At 38.5% G+C, this 18,305-nt stretch overlaps 1 protein-coding gene across 11 annotated transcripts in view; it reads left to right on the top strand.

Moving 5' to 3' along the window:
• Positions 1-18,305, top strand: part of KIAA1328 (KIAA1328 ortholog) — a 387,444-nt gene that overhangs the window by 317,734 nt on the left and 51,405 nt on the right. For all 11 annotated transcript variants that reach the window (NM_001374109.1, XM_054537561.2, XM_054537562.2 and 8 more), the window contains 2 exon segments: positions 4,940-5,121; positions 17,732-17,840. In NM_001374109.1, coding sequence (NP_001361038.1) covers positions 4,940-5,121; positions 17,732-17,840 — 291 coding nt within the window.

The raw sequence follows: 18,305 nt of genomic DNA on the forward strand, positions 1-18,305 counted from the left end.
CTTTGTCAACTCTGCCTCCCTGAACCCTACCACCTCTAAACTCACTTAGCCAATAGCAAAAAGCCATGGAGTTACTGATCAAATTACTTTCTTGAAATATCTTCTCAGATGTTCCATAAGCACCTCAAGCTGCAGTTAATTTTTCCCACCCTTCCCCAATCCTCCTCTGTATTGCTTATCAACCCAAAATTCTAGCAGTCATTCTTGACTTTTCTCTCCCTCTCTTTTACATCAAGTTCTGCCGTTTTTAAATCCTAAATATTTCTTAAACTGTGTCTTTCCATTCCTAGTACCACTTCTCTATTGCAAACCTTCATCTCTCACCAGAGCTGTTTCAGCAGCCTTCCAACTCATCCAGTTTCCTGCAGCCCATTCTCTAAATGGTGCCAGAGTAATTTTTTATACATTCAGGTTGGATCATGTCATTTTTCTCCTGAGAGCCTTTCAGTGACTCCACCTTGGCCACAAGATAAGAGTTCAAGCCCCTCAGTATGGAAAACGCAACCTTTCATGATCTGACCTGCCCTGTCTCACCTGCTTCATCTCCGTTCCTCCTTACCACACACCCAAAATTTAATGCTGTAACAATACCTAGCTATTTAACTTTCCCAAAATATGAGCTGAAGTTTCATTTGTTGGTATATTTGCTAATACTGTTTTATTTTACCTAGAACATTCTTACATTTTTCCTTATCTTCCAAGGTTAAGTTTGAGTATTTCAGGAATCTCCCTTCTGTTATGCAAATAAAGTTAGGTGCCTTGCCCTTGCACTCTCATAACATCCAGTATATTCCTGAATTACTGCATTTGGCATATGGTATTAAAAATTTTGTTTCCACGTCTGTCTCCCCCACTAAAATCTCTTTAAGAATAGGAACCAGGGCTGGGCCGGGCGCGGTGGCTCACACCTGTAATCCCAGCACTTTGGGAGACCAAGGCGGGCAGATCACCTGAGGTCAGGGGTTCGAGACCAGCCTCACCAACATGGAGAAACCCCGTCTCTACTAAAAAATACAAAGTTAGCCGGGCATATAACAAAGTTACAGGCATGGGATTGCATGCCTGTAATCCCAGCTACTCGGGAGGCTGAGGCAGGAGAATCGCTTGAACCCGGGAGACAGAGGTTGTGGTGAGCCGAGATTGTGCCATTGCACTCCAGCCTAGGTGACAAGAGTGAAACTCCGTCTCAAAAAAAAAAAAAAAAAAGAACAGGAACGAGGGCTTTCTCATGTTTGTATATCCAGCACCTAGCATAAAATAAGTCCTCTGTAAATGTTTGTTTTCCATTTTGCCCAGCCCAGTCCCACAGTACATATCAGGCCCATAAAGTGTGTTCTTCGGTCAATATCTGATGAATATATAAGTGAATGATTGATTAGGAAATTTATTAAAAAGGAATAAAGAAAGCAGAAGTTGAGACAACTGAGATTTCTTACGAGTGACTGGGAGGATGGTGATATCATTAAGTGAGAATGGAAACAGAAGGAGGAAGCAGTTTCAAGATAAAGATACCAGATTGCTTTAGCAAGAGTTGGTTTGGGAGGCAGGAATAGACATCGCTTTACAGCTTTTCATCAGATACTTGATCAGGTCAGCAGTTTTGGCAAGCACTATGAACCAGAAGAATCTATTTAGAAATCGTACTTGCAGATATAGAGGTGTGGCAAGGATCACCAAGAAAGTACTAAGAGGGAAGAGGACAGGGATAGACTTTTGGAATGTCTGCATCTAAGGGGAAGGAAGAGTCTCCTAAAACCAGAAAACCAATCAGGATAATGTATTATGAAGACCAAGGGAGAAAACATTACAAGAAAAAATGTTTTCTTGAATTTCTTGGATTTCTGTAGGGTGATCTAGTAACAAGCAAGACTGTTCAAAGAAGAAACGCCTTTTGATTTGTTCTTTAAAAACAAGTTCTAGTCGGTATGTCTGTTAGAATAAATTATTGTTTTCTAGACATTCAGCAGACAAGGAGAGAGGAGATGGTAATGGAAGGGACATGGTGAGAGTTTTTTGTTTTTAAATTATAAAATGCATGCCTATTGAAAGAAATTAAAACATTCAGAGGTATATAAATTAAAATATAAAACTCTTCCCTCTATTTCTTCTACTCCCTTCTAGTTTGACATTTATCCATCCAGAACTTTAAAAATATTTTTGTATATTTTTATTTTTGTAAAAATGAGACCACATTATATACTCTATAATTGCAAATTGCTTTTATTTTAATAGCATGCATGAAGTTTCTTCTCATCAGTGTAAAGAATTACCTCATTCTAGGCAAGCGGGTGGCTCACACCTGTAATCCCAGCACTTTGGGAGGCCGAGTGGGCAGATCACGAGGTCAGGAGTTCAAGACCAGCCTGGCCAACATAGTGAAACCCCATCTCTACTAAAAATACAAAAATTAGCCGGACATGGTGGTGTGTGCCTGTAGTCCCAGCACTCGGGAGGCTGAGGCAGGAGAATGACTTGACCTGGGAGGTGGAGGTTGTGGTAAGCGAAGATCATGCCACTGCACTCCAGCCTGGGCAACAGAGTGAGACTCCTCTCCAAAAAAAAACAAAGAATTACCTCATTCTTTTTAATGGCTGAATAGTGTTCTTTATAATTAATATGTACCATAATTTATTTATTCATTCTCTTATAGAATGATATTTACTTTCAGTTTTTCACTATTACAACTAATTCTCCAGTGATTATCCTTAAACAAATATTCTCAGGCTGTTGTTCATGTAATTCTGCAGGAGAAATTCCTCTTTTTTTCTTTCTTTCTTTCATTTTTTTTTCTGGAAACAGTCTCACTGTCTCCCGGGCTGGAGTGCAGTGGCATGGTCATATCTCACTATAAGCTGAAACTCCTGGGCTCAAGCTATCCTGCTGCCTCAGCTTCCCAAGTAGCTGGAACTATAGGCACATGCCACCATGCCTGGCTAATTTAAAACAATTCTTTTTCTTTAGTGATGGGGTCTTGCTGTGATGCCCAGTCCGATCTCAAATTTCTGGCCTCAAGTGTGGGATAAAAGTAGAACTGTTGAAAGAGGGATGCATTTTCATTTTGTGTTGACAAGTCACTCACAAAAAGGTGATACCCATTTGTGGTTCCTGCAATAGGTATTAAAGTGCTCTTGTCTCCACACGCTCACTGACACTGGGTATTAATGGAGGATCTGCTCTTGTTTGTAGCCCTAGGAAAAAATCCAGTTAGAGGAGGAGTTTGTGAGTTATAAGAAAAAGAGATGATTGACAGGCCATAGTCACAGAGGGGATGGGTCAAGATGGTATCAAGAGTGCAAATAAAAGGTAAAATTTTTTGAGACATTAAGAGAGGAATAGTAGATGGGTGAATATGGAAATAAATACAAATGAAGGAAGAAATTTTTCATATACTCATCTTTATTTTAGGGAAATTAGAAGCCAAGTTTCCAGTTGTAATGGAGGATTACCAAGATGGAATTTTGAATAAAGGTACAGAAAAGCTTCTGTGAAAATGCTGTAAAGAAGCAGAAGGCAGTCAGTATTGGGAGTTTGGCTGAGCTGAGAATGAATCAAATTTGGGGAAGCCAATGGTTGGGGTCACATTCATTTTTCTACAGAACAAGCAGAGATGTAGTCATTGGATTTGCCTGGGTTTGGGGCCTCTGGGTTGATGTAAATTTATATAACATTCACAATAAGGTACTTTTATTTTCCGTATTTTCCTGTTCCATGAGTGCAATTTGTGTGACCCTAAGTTATACATCTTCTGGTTGGTCTGCAGAGGAAAATGGTCCCTGTGTTCTGATTAAAAAAAAGAAAAGGAGAGTATCACTTTTATACATTTTCTTGTGCCTACTTTATAAAGCCATATAACTAATGATTTTATTTTCTTTATATAATTCTGAACATAAAGCCATTTACTTTCTTGGTTTTTGTTAATAAATTATGATATGAGCAAACACTGCTAAAAATTCTGATCGATATAAACCAGAGACATTTATAGAAGATTATGTGATTTGAATCCTGGTCAAAGGCCACCTGGAATAAGTGATAGACCTGACAACACTCCATTCAGCTTATTCTTTTCTAGAGATTCCCTCTGCTTCTGGGGAGTTTAAACATTTTAATTTTAGAATCTTGTTTTTTGAGTAGCTGCCTCTATGCATTTCCATGTCTTTTTCTTTAATTTTCACATTGTTTATGGGCATGGGGAAGACAAAACCAAAGTGTCATTAGTTTGTTGTGAACAAACATGAAGGGGGAACAGTGGAATAGTGAGAGATAACACATCATTAGAATATTTCTCCCTAAAATAAGAAAATAATATAAGAGGAAATGTGCTAATGGTGGGAACACGGTTTATTAGAGAAGAAAATATGCACATGTGTTCATTTTCATTAAAATGCCTTTTATTCTATATTTGTCTTGTTGACCTTTTGATGAAACTATGTAAGTATGGAGTCTAGTTCTTCTACGTGCACTGTTACACTACTCCTTACATACTCTGGGTACATAATAAATACTAATAACAATTGAAAATTAGAAACACAAACGCGTTTGTGTGAGGCACATTGGTGGTATTTTAATCCCTAGTGTTCATTTTTAGTACTTGGAAAACATCTTAGATATGCAAGTCCTGTTTTAGCATACTTTTTATTTCTATAGATAGCCTGGTTCTTAGTCATACTCTGTGACTTTATTAGCTGTTTCATCAGTTTGAATCTTATTTCTCCAACTCCCAGTGTAAGCTTTTTGAGAATAAAGGCCATTTCTTCTCCAAAATTGTTGTGACAGGACACAAAATAGACATTGAGTAAATTATTTTAATTACACCTCAATAAAAGGTAAGATAAAGAGAGTTCTTAATGAATTGCATTTCAACCCATACTGAATTTAAATATCTATATGCTCTGTGTTCCCTTCTGTGCCTTCAACAGTTCATTCATCGTTGTTCTTTCAGTTTATTAAAGTCAAACTGTGATGGCTGGCTGCTTGGAACATCATCATCTATTAAAAAGCACCAAGACTCCCCAAACAGTGGAGAGAGTAGGAAGGAGAAGAAGACAGTTGGGTTTCATTCGCATATGAAAGATGATGCCCAGTGGTCATGTCAAAAGAAAGATACATATAAACCCCAAAGAGGTAAGTTTAACAACTGTAGTGGCAAAATGAGAAACTGGTAGGGGAAGGTAGTTGCTAGCCAATGAATTTCAGATGATTTCCTACAATGCTGAGCAAAAGTTAAATGTTTACACACTGAAGTGTGCCTGCAAGGCTACAGGTAACACATTTACTAGATTAGTGAATTGTGTCTGCATTTTTCTTAGAATACTGGAATGAAAAACTGTATCCAACTTGTCCCTCTTTTTGCAAGCAATAACTGTTAAGAATTAGTCAGCAGTAAGTGTGGTCATAGACTAAAATAATGTTCCAAGTGAGTAAAGAGGGTAAGATATTGAACATAAATCTCTCCTGGAAAAATAAACCCTAACAACTACAGTTAATCCTCAATTGACTGGAAACATGGGGAGGGTGGAAGAGAGGTCATGGACAATTCCCCATATTGTGACTAAAGCAAAATCTCACAAGTCTAAAGCATTTTTTGCCTAGCAGTCTTTTACGTGTCCATAATACTTCCTGTTATATGTGGTAGATTTTAAAGAAATCAATTATAAGTAACTATGTTAAATGTTGAGTGAAGCAAATTTATTTGTTTCCCAGTTGTTCCTGGAGAGGCTTTTGGCTTAATCTTTCCTGGCATCCTTAAAGGAACGACTTTGGAAAAGAATGGAGCAAGTCTGAGCTTTATTGTACAGATAAGATGTACAGGAAACAAAGGGCCAAAAAGACCTCTGAGCCCTCTCCTGCTCACACCTCTTTCCTAGTGTCTTTTTTCCCTTCTCAAAACCATTAACCCTGATTTCCTTCTTATTTACCTGTTTTCCTACTGGGCCAGCACCTTTCTACCTCTGGTGTCATGCAACCTACTTTTCATAATCTCTGTAGCCACTCTCACATTTATTTATTTGAAAATTGGGCAGTGCTTTGTGAGATCTTGGAGGTGTATATCTCCCTGCCTCTCTTCATCTGCTACTAGCTCTGTCATGCTTTTTGGGTTTGATTATGATTAATCTAGAAATTGTTTAATCCTCTTCCACATAATTGAGAAATGATAATTAGTTCAAATTTTGGGAGGGAGGACTATCCACAATTTGAAATAAAAGCAAAAGTACATTTTGTTAGACATAAGGCAAAGAAAGGTTTTGTAGACTTCCATTGCTTTAGAACAACTTAGAAGCTTCTTTTTAGACATTGCTTCCAAAAATAAAAATTAAATTGAAGAAACTTTATGAGGTAGAATCTTTACTTTCTCTGTTAGCAGTCCTTCAGAAACGGAAAACTCTTACCTCGGCTTCCTCTGTTCTTAGTTATTGCAGTTTGGAGAGTGAAGAAATAGTCACAACTGGTGTGGTGGTTACACTGCAAGGCTTAACATAGTCTTCAGTTAACTTGTCTTCAAATTTGTGTTGTGTGGCAGCACTAAGATAAAATGGCAAAATGAGAAAAATATAGTGTAATAGCAAAAGAACAAATAACTTGTGTTATTGGTTAAGACCACAGCAACAGTAGAAAGCAGCAATTGAAAAGGCACTTTGAGAAAGATATCATCAGGCCAGCCCTTGCTGTGGTGGAGGTTAATCTGTCCTCGGCCTAGCTACAGAAGCCAGAAGCCTGAAAAGGGCTTGTGTCCAAAAAAAATCAATTTCTAATTTGAAACAAAATCCTTTTTGACTAACAGGGGTTCAGAACCCATTACTTTTTGCTGTATAGTCTGCTGACATTTCAGCACTTTCTGTTGTGCACAATGAATCCTAATAGTCATTTTATAATGTTGCTATACCAATCAATTTAACCAAGAGAAAGCTGTTACAATTCTGCAAAGTTTTCAGGAATAGTTTTCACTCATGGTTTTATTTTTTCTTCCATTAGGTTTTTTTTCCCTTTTTTTGTGGGGGTGGGGGAAGGTTGTAGTGTTGCAATAAACAAAAAAGAATAGAAACTTTTTCATCTTTTTAAGAGTTTTTATTTTAAGGCATTCACAGGAACTACTGACTTTCTTTTCTACTCATGAAAAAGACCGTCTTGTATTTTCCTTTTCTTTTATTCTAATATGGAGCTGTTAGCAAAATTATGATCTACATGACCATTAAAGAGGCTAAAGTTGCCCCTTTGAGCCATTCTGCCCATTGCACAGCTAGTGTATGCAGATTATAGTACAGGGCAAAGTTACTGCATTGGCATTTGCTGTGGCACCCAACCAAATGGGAGATATAAACTTTCCATGGATGCGCAGTAGACTTGGAAACCCTGTTTATCATAAGGCTGATGACCTAGCACTAATCACCTAAGTTACACTGCTTGGTTTATCACCTTCTTAATTGCTTTACCCTCTTTAGTGTGTCTGAATTTTTTAATATACTTTTCTTCTGTCTTATGTCTTTTGTTTCTTTTGCTGTTATCCTTTACTCATTAAGTACCACACAGGACATTTACTACAGGACCATTAATCTTTATTACCCGTCTCTTACTCCCTTACCTCTCCTATCCTCCTCACCATTCTGCCAGCTTTATGATGCTAAACATGTTAAAAAAAAAAAAAAAAAAAAAGACCAGACTCTTGTCTCAAGAAACAACCTTATGATAGTAAAGATATATACAGTATTGTCAAAATTACACTTAACATATATAAACTTGTTCATCAGTTTTAGTTGCTTTTATTGAGCAATGTCGAACAGGGAGATAATACTTGGGAAAATCTAAACTTGAGTAAGAACTTTTAAAAGGCATAAATCTGGAAACACCTGATTTTCATTCCTCTTTTTTCCTCCCTTGTAGCCTCAAAACATTTTCCACCAGCTTGCCTAGAACCTCCCTTTCCTGAGCAATCATCAATATTCCCTTTTATGAGAGCCCTCAAAACTGAGGGCATTTTTTTCTTGTTATGTTGATGGGCTAGCAGAGGCTGTGAAGCCACTGAGCGCGCAGTTTCCAGAACTGAAATGTTAAACCTCTGAGCTTGGCACTGCCCATTCCTAAGTCAGGCTGTAAAACCTGACTTTGGCTGCTCCCTTCCTCCTTTTTGTTCCTCCTTCATGAATCTCTAAATTCCCTTAAAATGTTGACAGAGGCTGAACCTAGGGTAATTTGGATTTACCTGATGGTATAGATTGTGCCCTTCATTTTGTCTTTGGGGTTTTCTTAGGTTATATGATTTTATATAGCAGCTGCCACTGGTTGAGGTCCCCTAGTAACTCCCAAACACGTATTTTTTTTTACTGGAAGATGATTATTCTAGACTCATCTGCAGTAAAGAATAATCTCAGAAGCTCCTAGTTGTTCCTCTAAGTGAGCCTGTGCTTAAAATGATGTGAGTACTCTTCATTACCCCAGGTGGATTAAAGAAGGTGACATGCTTAAAGAAATGAACAATTGGGGTGTCCAAAGTACAGAAATCATTTCTATCTTGCCTCTAAGGAGCACTTCTCATGTTTCTTTTATTATTACCATCATGAGCATTATTATTTGTTCATCCATAAGGGTACCTTAAGATACTACTTCTGATTCCCAGAAATCTCAGCTGAAGATATGCTAAAAGTTGATGTCTTTATCAACAGCACATAGAATGCAAGCATAGTAGAGGGCTATGAATAAACCCAGATATGTAGAATAAATTCTCCTGGCTAGTCCACTAAAAAAAGGAATTCAAATATAAGAGACTAGTATTAAGAGTTAATGTTAATATATATGAAATATTGTCACCTAAACCAGAGGGTCTACATTTCCCATTCTCTAAAATGGAAAGAAATTTCTCAAAACACTATATGGTTTACTTATTTATTATATATGTTTTGTATCTTCTCCGTCAGAATATAAGTTCCATATGTTCACTGTTGTATCCCCATCTCCTACAACATTGCTTAACGTGTGGTGTGGTAGGTACTCATTACACATTTGTTGAATGAATTAACATAACATTGTATATATTGATTTTTCTTTCAATGCCCTTATCCTGCTTCCTCAAAATAAGGACCTACTCAGGTAGACTTTTTCACCTCAGTACCTGCTGTGATTTAGTGATTTAAGCAAAATATATGCTTGTCTCTTCAAAGTTCTTATGGTGATCAATTGGTAATGTCAAAGAGAAATCAGTAGATTGGGCTCTTAAAAATAGCACTGCCTGGGTGTGGTGGCTCACGCCTGTAAGCCCAGCACTTTGGGAGGCTGAGGCAGGCGGATCACCTGAGGTCAGGAATTCGAGACCAGCCTGGCCAACATGGTGAAATCCTGTCTCTACTAAAAATAGAAAGAATTAGCCGGGTGTGGTGGCACGTACCTGTAGTCCCAGCTACTTGGGAGGCTGAGGCAGAAGAATTGCTTGAGCCTGGGAGGCAGAGGTTTCGGTGAGCCGAGATTGCTCCACTGCACTCCAGCCTGGGTGACAGAGCAAGATTCTGTCTTAAAAATAAAAATAAACAGTGCTGCCTTAGGAGTCAAGAAAATATGGGGGGGTTCTATTGTCTTGTATTTTAACTGAGGTTTAATGTATATACACTAAATTGTAGAGGCCTTAAATGTATAGTGTGATAAATTTTGAAAATTATATATACCCGTGTAACCACTACCCCAGTTAAGATATAGTACATTTCCATTTTCAATAAATCCTCATACTCTTTTCTAGTCAATCCTCCTAAAGCCTTTCCTCTTGGGTTGCTGATGGCTGCCTTCTCACTGCATCCTCGCATGGCCTTTTCTGTGTGTGCATCCCAGGGAATGCTTCCTCTTCTTATACGGACACCAGTCACTCTCAGGCCCATCCCTATGACCTCATTCAACTTAACAACCTCTTTAAAGGTCTTGTCTCCAAATATCGTCACATTCTGAGGTGTCCTGGTCTTTAGGACTTCAGATTAATTAGGGAAGGCAAAACTAAGTCCATAACAACCACTTTCTCTCTAATTTTTGTGCCTTAGACCATCTAGGGGTTTTATTACAATATAGAATACAATGAGAAAAGTAGACTTCCATGCCTTGTTCCCAACCTTATAGGGAAAAGATAGTCTTTCACCATTAAGTATGATTTTAGCTGAAGGGTTATTTTTATTTTTATTTATTTATTTATTTATTTGTTTGTTTATTTTTTTGAGAAGCAGTCTTGCCCTTGTTGCCCAGACTGGAGTGCAATGGTGCTATATCGGTTCACTGCAGCCTCCACCTCCTGGGTTCAAGCAGTTCTCCCGCCTCAGCCTCCTGAGTAGCTGGGATTACAGGTGTGCGCCATCACGCCTGGCTAATTTGTTTTTATTTTTAGTTTTTTATTAGATGGAGTTTTTGCTCTTGTTTCCCAGGGTGCAGTGCAATGGCACGATCTCGGCTCACCACAACCTCCACCTCCCAGGTTCAAGGGATTCTCCTGCCTCAGGCTCCCGAGTAGCTGGGACCACAGGCGCTCACCACCATGCCCGGCTAATTTTTTGTATTTTTAGTAGCAACAGGGTTTCACCATGTTGGCCAGGCTGGTCTCAAAATCCTGACCTCAGGTAGCCACCATGCCAGGGCAGCTGGAGGCTTTTTGAAAATGCTCTTTATCGGGCTGAGAAAGTTTCCTCCTAGTTTGCTGAAAGTCTTTGTCATAAAGGGGTGTTGAATTTCATCAAATCTTTTTTTCTGTACTTACGATCATGTTATGTTTTTTCTTCTCAGAAGGCAGTTTAATGATTACACTGATTGGGAGATATTGGGGTGGTAATTTTATTTTTTTTATTTTTTATTTTTGGTAATGACCTTGTCAGCTTTGGGTATCAGAGTTATGCTAGTGTCATAAATGCATCAGGAAACATCAGTGGAAATGGTGTGGTAGGTACCTTCAGGGCCTCATCTCTCCCAAGAAACACTGAAAAATCTTGCAAAAACTGTCAGAAGCTACCTTATCAGAACTCTGGAGGATAGTGAAAGATTTACAGAAACAAAACCAATTCCTAGACAGGAGAAAGGCTACTGAAGCATTGTAGAAGGACGTCAGTGTTAACTTAGTCTTGCCCTACCCCAAGCTTGCCCAGCCCGCAGCCTGTGGGCCATATGTGGCCCAGGACAGCGTTGAATGCGGCCCAACACAAATTTGTAAACTTTCTTAATGTTTCATAATATTTCTTAAAACATTATGAGATTTTTTTTTTTTTTTGCGATTTTTTTTAAGCTCATCAGCTATCATTAGTGTATTTTATGTGTAGTCCAAGACAGTTCTCCCAAGGTGTCCTAGGGAAGCCAAAAGATTGGGTGCCCCTGCCCTCCCCTCTTCCCAGCGTGGCAGCAGTCTAAAAGATGGCAGCCTGAGTTCCAGGTTTTAGTATCTGCCCTCTGAGGAAGCAGAGCAGACCCTGTTCTCAAGGGATTGTTTCTCTGTTTTAACCTGTCTGTGGATTCCCTAAAGGGCTGACACATGGAGCCTGCCTTTGTTTTGTTTGACTAAACTTTCTCTGGGCAGAGAGTGGCTACATATAGGACATTCCTTGAAAACACTGAAAATCAGATGAACACACCACTGGCACCTGGGGTTTAAAAAAATAAATAACAATGAAGCAAACAATAGACACAACAAAAAGTCAGATGATCTAGAATAAATAGAAGATCTGAATAGACCTATATAACAAGTAAAAAGATTGAATCAGTAATCAAAACCTCCCAACAAAACAAGCCCAGGACCAGATGGCTTCACTGATGAATTTTACCAAACATTTAAAGAATTAACACAAATACTTCTCAGACTCTTCCAAAAAATGTAAGAGGAAAGAATACATCCTAATGAAATGGGAAAAGTTCCCCTATCTCCCTTGAAGGGTGTGTAATGGGGGAGTGGCTCGCTTCTTCAGTGCCCTGCTGCTCAAACCTCTAGGGGGAGCATGCAGATGGGCAGGTTGTGGGGCTCCAACCACACGGCAGTGTCTAGGGGTAGATGTTTACAGCTCCTGAAGCCACAGTGGGCATTAGCTGCCGTGTGCCCTTTTAGTTTTGCCGTCTATAGGTGGCTTGTGTTAACCAGCTCAATTAGACCCTCTACCTGTTGCAAGGGCAGAGGGCTTTCTGTATCCCGGGTTCTTGCCTTAGTGTACTGGAAAAACTGGATCACACGTGGGCTTGGAGAATGAATGCAAGGTTTTATTTAATAGTGGGAGTAGCTCTCAGCAGATGGATGGGGAGTCAGAAGGGTGATGGAGTAGGAAGGTAGTTTTACCCTGGAGTTGGGCTGCTTAGTGGCTGGACTCTCTTCCAACCGCTTTGGCCAAATTCCCCTCGCTGTCTGCATCGTTCCACCAGTCAATGGCCTGCCAGTGTCTGCTGGTGCCTGTTGGTATGTTCTTCTGCTCCTCTCGATGTCCAGCTGCTTGTGTGCTCTTCTGCCGGTGTGTTCCTCTTGATATCCAGTAGCTTCTGTCCCTTCCCGCTAGGGTCTCGGGGTTTTTATGGGCACAGGATGTGGGGGTGGCAGGCCGGGGTGGTCTTGGAAAATGCAACATTTGTGTGCCAAGCAGGAGTGCTTGTCCTCACCTTGGTCCGTGGGCACAGGCCCGATGGTGGAACCATCACCAGAGACCCTGCCCTTTTCATCCCTGCACTTCCCTGCACCCCTCCCTGATATCAAAGCCAGAGACAGATGTCACAAGAAAAGCAAACTATAGACCAGTATTCTTTATGAGTATGGATGAAAATATACTTATCAAAATACTAGCAAGCCGAATACAGCATATTAAAAGGATTATACATCATAACTAAGTGAGATTTAGCCCAGGAATACAAAGGCAGTTCAACATACAAAAATCAATCAGTGTAATACACATTAATAGAATGAAGGAATAACCACATGATCGTCTCAGTTTACACAGAAAAAGCATTTGACAAAATCCAACATGCTTTCATGCTATCTGCCCAACTTTATAGGAAATTGTTTGTTGACTCTGCCATAATAAGTCACCAAGGACAAGGAGAGGTATTGGAAGAGTACACATGAAAAGTTGTTATAGGACAGAACAGAAGTGGCACATATAATGTCCACTGGCTTTCCACCTTACCACACATAATTACAAGGAGGATTAGGGAATATAATCTAGCTGTGTACCTAGGAGGAAGGAAGGAGTACATTTTGGTGGATAACTGACAGCATCTGCCACAGCAGCATTCTTCATAATAGCCCCAAACCAGAAATACTCCGAATGTCCCTCAATAGCAGAATGGATAAAAAGTCATAAATGCATACAATGGAATAGTACTTAGCAAAGAAAACAAAGAAACTGCAGTACATAAAAATTATCAGCATAGGTAAATTTTGCAGACAATTTAAGCAAAAGAAGTCTCAAAAATAATATACATAATATGTTTCTAAAGTTCAAAAGCAACAAAACTAAATGACATGTTTAACCAAACACATAAATGGTAGAACTATAAAGAATAGAAGGAAATAATTATTAGAATAGTTGGGGCCCCTGGATACAAGAAGGAATTGTGACTGGGGATGGATATTGGTATTGTATCTGGGTGGTAGTGCTGCCAGGGCTTGCTTTCTTGAGCTGGGAATGGGTTACACTGGTTTTGTCTTTATAATTTATTCTTTAAACTGAATAGATAATATGGCTCAGCTGTTTAAAAAATATAAAATAAAACAAAGGGCCCAGAAACAGAGTTTTCTTAAACATTGAGCTCTAAGAAAAAAAAATTGCTGTGAAATATACCCAGTTATATCTAAATAGGACATGATCCATTATAATCAATTCCATCTGTGCATGTGAAAATATATGTGCATGTTTATGTAAATGCATTCACATATATTACATGTATATAAACATACACATTTATGTATGAAATCAATTAGCCTAGTAATATTCTTACCAGCATTTTATTTATTTTATTTATTTATTTTTTTTGAGTCAGAGTCTGGCACTGTTGCCCAGGCTGGAGTGCAGTGGCACGATCTCGGCTCACTGCAACCTCTGCCTCCTGGGTTCAAGCAATTCTTCAGCCTCAGACTCCTGAGTAACTTGGATTTCAGGCGCCCGCCACCAGGCCCAGCTGATTTTTTGTATTTTTAATAGAGATGGGGTTTCACTATGTTGGCCAGGCTGGTCTCGAACACTTGACCTCATTGTTCACCCGCCTCGGCCTCCCAAAGTGCTGGGATTACAGGCCTGAGCCACCGCACTCTGCCAGCATTTTTTATTTTTTTTAAGCATATGTTGTTATTGTGTGTATGTGTCTGTGTTTGTGTGTGTGTGTGTGTTTAAATATACAGGAATATAGAGTTCCATGAATATGCATAACTGTAATTGTTGGTATACTTAATATTAAATAAAATTTATAAATGGAACAAATACCATTAAAAGCTGATGTATAGCTTTCTGGAAATGCAATAAGGAATAGAGCTTAGAGAATTAAGGAAAAAGAACAGTTAAACTTGGTCTGTGCTTTACAGCAATCATTCTTATCCTTTTCAGGGTCCCATACCCTTTCAGAATTTGGTAAAATATATGGTTTCTTCAGAAAAATAAATGAGCACACATATATACATTGTTGTGCCTTACAATTATGAGGTATTTGTACATTCCTGAAGTACATTCTTCAATTATAAAAATCCCTGGACCATCTGTTAAAATTCCTTCTTTAAATTGTCCCCAGGTATTCTGTGATAGTGACCGAAAATATATTTATATTCTGTCACTACCAAGCATTTCTTCTTCCCTTTCACCTCACTCACAAATCCCTTTCAGTTGTTTCTACTCCTATTTGTCTGTCTGAATTTCCTCTTACATCACCCAGGATTCTACCCAGACAATTATATTAGTAGTGAACTGCTTTGCCTGCCTTTGTTCTGTCTATTCCACTCTATTCTAAATTCTGCCTCAAAATTAATCTCTCCAAAGACCAGTTTGGTATTTTTTTTATCATTGTTGTTACTGTTTTATTTTTGAGTCCCTCTAAAATAATGCTTACAAGTTTGCCATACAGAGCCAAACAGACCTTGATTGCATTCAAAATCCAGCTTTGCTCTTACCAGCTGGGTGATATTGGACATGCTGCTTGATCTTTTTACAATTTCCACTTCCTTATCTGATAAAATAAGTACACTAATATAATTTAAAGACTGTTGTAAGGATTAATGAGATAATACGTTTAAAGTGATTAGCAGGGTACAAGGACATAGTGATGTTCAATAAATATTTCCTGACTAAATGAAATATTTAGCCTTGAGGTTTTCAATTTAATGCTTTTGCTAATGTAACTCTCTGTCTCCCATTTCATGCTCGTCATTGTTTCCTATCAAAGAATCCTACCTCCTGCGTCAAATGTTCCCCAAATCCTATAGCCAAATGTGAACTCTCCCATTTCTTAATTCCTCAGACTTTTCTTAGTACTTATTACAGCAGCATAGCATAATGGCCAAAGCTCTCAGGTCATCTTGGACATAGATACTAGCTCCATCACTTATAGCTCGGTGACCTTGGGCAGGTCACATAGGCTCTTTATGGCTTATTTTCTTTATCTGCAAATTTGTTATAAAAATATTATCGTAAAGAGTTTTTATAAAAATAAAAAATAATTTCTAAAAAAGGTAAAACAATAGAGATAGAGTGGGGGCTAGGACCAGATTAAGGCCGGGAGCAGGTATTACATACAAATGGGCAAGAGGGAACCTTCTGGAACAAGGAAATATTCTAAAACTGAATTTTAAAAAGAAATACCTAAGTACCATGCAAATTTAAAATAAAAACTGGCTTGTAGCCATGCTTTCATAGCTATATAAAGTTACAATTTATCAAACTCTACAGTTAAAATGAGTAAATTTTATGATACTCAAGTTATACCTCAATAAAACTTATATATACACTGAGCATATTGTATGTGTTAGCAGTTACTACCTTATACTGCCTTGTATTATCTGTGGTTTTGGTTTTGTTTTTTTCTTGAGACAGAGTCTTGCTCTGTTGCCCAGGCTAGAGTGCAGTAGCATGACCATAGCTCACTGCAGCCTCAACCTCCTGGGCTCAAGGGATCCTCCTGCCTCAGCCTCCTGAGTAGCTGGGACTAGGACTGCAGGCACATGCCACCACACCTGGCTAATTTTATTTTTTATAGAAACAGGATCTTGCTATATTGCCCAGGCTGGTCTCCAACTCCTGGCCTGATCCTCCTGCCTGGGCCTCCCAAAGTGCTCGGATTACAGGTGTGAGCCACTGAGCCCATCCTCTATGTCTCTTTATGTGATTGTCAAAAGTGTCTTGTGTCCTTACTCTCATACCTTCCTTCCCCTCCCTATAAACTAAGCCTGAGCTTAATCCTGGCACTGGCCAGTATTAATATGTACTTGTTTGGGTTGAGGGTACCACAGATTTCTATATATAAAGAAGAATGAATTGTGGCTTTAGAGGCTGGTCTTTTACATCTATGCATAATAGATTAGTGGGACCCCATCTCTACAAAAATAAAAATAAAGAATTAGCCTGGCATAGTGGCACACATTTGTAGTCCCAGATACTCAAGAGGCTGAGGCAAGAGGATCACTTGGGCCCAGGAGGTCGAGGTTGCAGTGAGCTGGGATTGCACCACTACACTCCAGCCTAGTGATAGAGTGAGACCCTGTCTCAATAAACAAACAAACAAACAGAGTAGAGAATAGTTGACATAAAGAGTATAGGTTTTGAAGCCAAGGATAATGGTGATCATTTTGATGCTAATCGCTATAGCTGTAAGACTCTAGCCTTCTCTATGCCTGATGATTTCAGGTTGCATGCAACCTGTTGCCATTCCCAAAGTTAGCATACTGCACTCCTGGCATTTTAGGGTCTGGTATTCCCAGCACTCCAAAGCTTTTTGTTATTTGAATACTCTCCTTTTTGTCAAAGAGTGGATCTTCCCAAATAACTTCATGCATCCTGGATAACAGTTTTCAAAGAACCAGAAGAAAAACTGCATGTGATTCTTACAGTCTTCCAAGATAAATATAGCAATATTTTATGTTGTTTAGAAACTAATAATAACTGAAAAATAAAATAAAAACAATATTTCTGTCCATACCATCTTTTTATTTAGCACTCCAGAAGAGAAAAGTAATTACAAACTAAACATTGCTTGTTGGAAAGGAATTGAGGCCAAGTCAGGCAGTTCCTGGGAGGATAAACTATTGCTTAGGAACTTTCCCATGGCACTCAAATGAATATTAGTTGAGCATATCTTCCAATTAAGACATGTGTTTTAGCCAATGTTGAGTTCTCTAAAAGAAACTTTCAAGAGTTATATATATCTTGAAAGTGTTTTAAAGATGATCAATTTAATTTGGAGGGTTTAGAGTTACAAAGTGCTGGAATCTTTCTTATGAAAGTTAAAGGGAGCAAAATAAAACATCCCACCTCCTTGGGCATTTTCACAGTAAACCAAGATCAGCAGGGATTTACTAGAAAATCAGGTTTAAAAACAAAATCTCTAGTTACTCTGTCACTGCAAAAATGTATTTTCTTAAAGTACATTATAGATTTCCCATGTTTACAAAACTGAAGTGAGTTTTTCATATGCCATTGTTACATTTCAGGGAAACAAGTGGCTTACCTTTGAAGCTTGGACATTCCTATAATGTCTTATAAATTTACTAAGAGCGAACTTTTCCATTTTATTTTATTGAATGCCCAAATTATTTTCTTTATTTTTCATATAGGGACAATGACAGGAGTTAGAAAAGATGCATCTACATCTCCTATGCCAACAGGAAGCCTAAAGGATTTTGTCACCACAGCCTCACCATCATTACGGCACACCACCTCCCGGTAAGCTTCAGAGATTCTTTAGTTTTTAATATTCTCCCTATGAGAGCATTTTTTTGAAGTTTATTTAATAAGGAATGGAAAAATCTTGACAACTCTTAGCGATTCTTTCTCAAAAGACGTCCTTCTTTTGAAGCATCTAGATTTGGCCAGTTTGAACCACATGGAGTCCTTTTCTTTATACATGCACTTTCTTAGTTGATCATGGTAATGGGTAAGGGCTTCCATAGAAACCTAAAGCTAAACCTATCCTTCACCAGAAAGTCTGTTTAGCAGCAGGGCTTTCCCAATTTATCACAGAAAAGTTATACATTTAGACTATAAGTTTAACTAGCTGAAATCATTGTTATTGAACATTATAGTGGCTTTTGTACTAGTTAAAGGAATACCAACATTAACTTATACCAGACACATTTGAAGGGTTAAGCATTTGATCAGCCTTTTCTGGAGTCAGGGAAAGAAATATCT

Source organism: Pongo abelii, chromosome 17, assembly GCF_028885655.2.
Source record: "Pongo abelii isolate AG06213 chromosome 17, NHGRI_mPonAbe1-v2.0_pri, whole genome shotgun sequence".
Taxonomy (NCBI): domain Eukaryota; kingdom Metazoa; phylum Chordata; class Mammalia; order Primates; family Hominidae; genus Pongo; species Pongo abelii.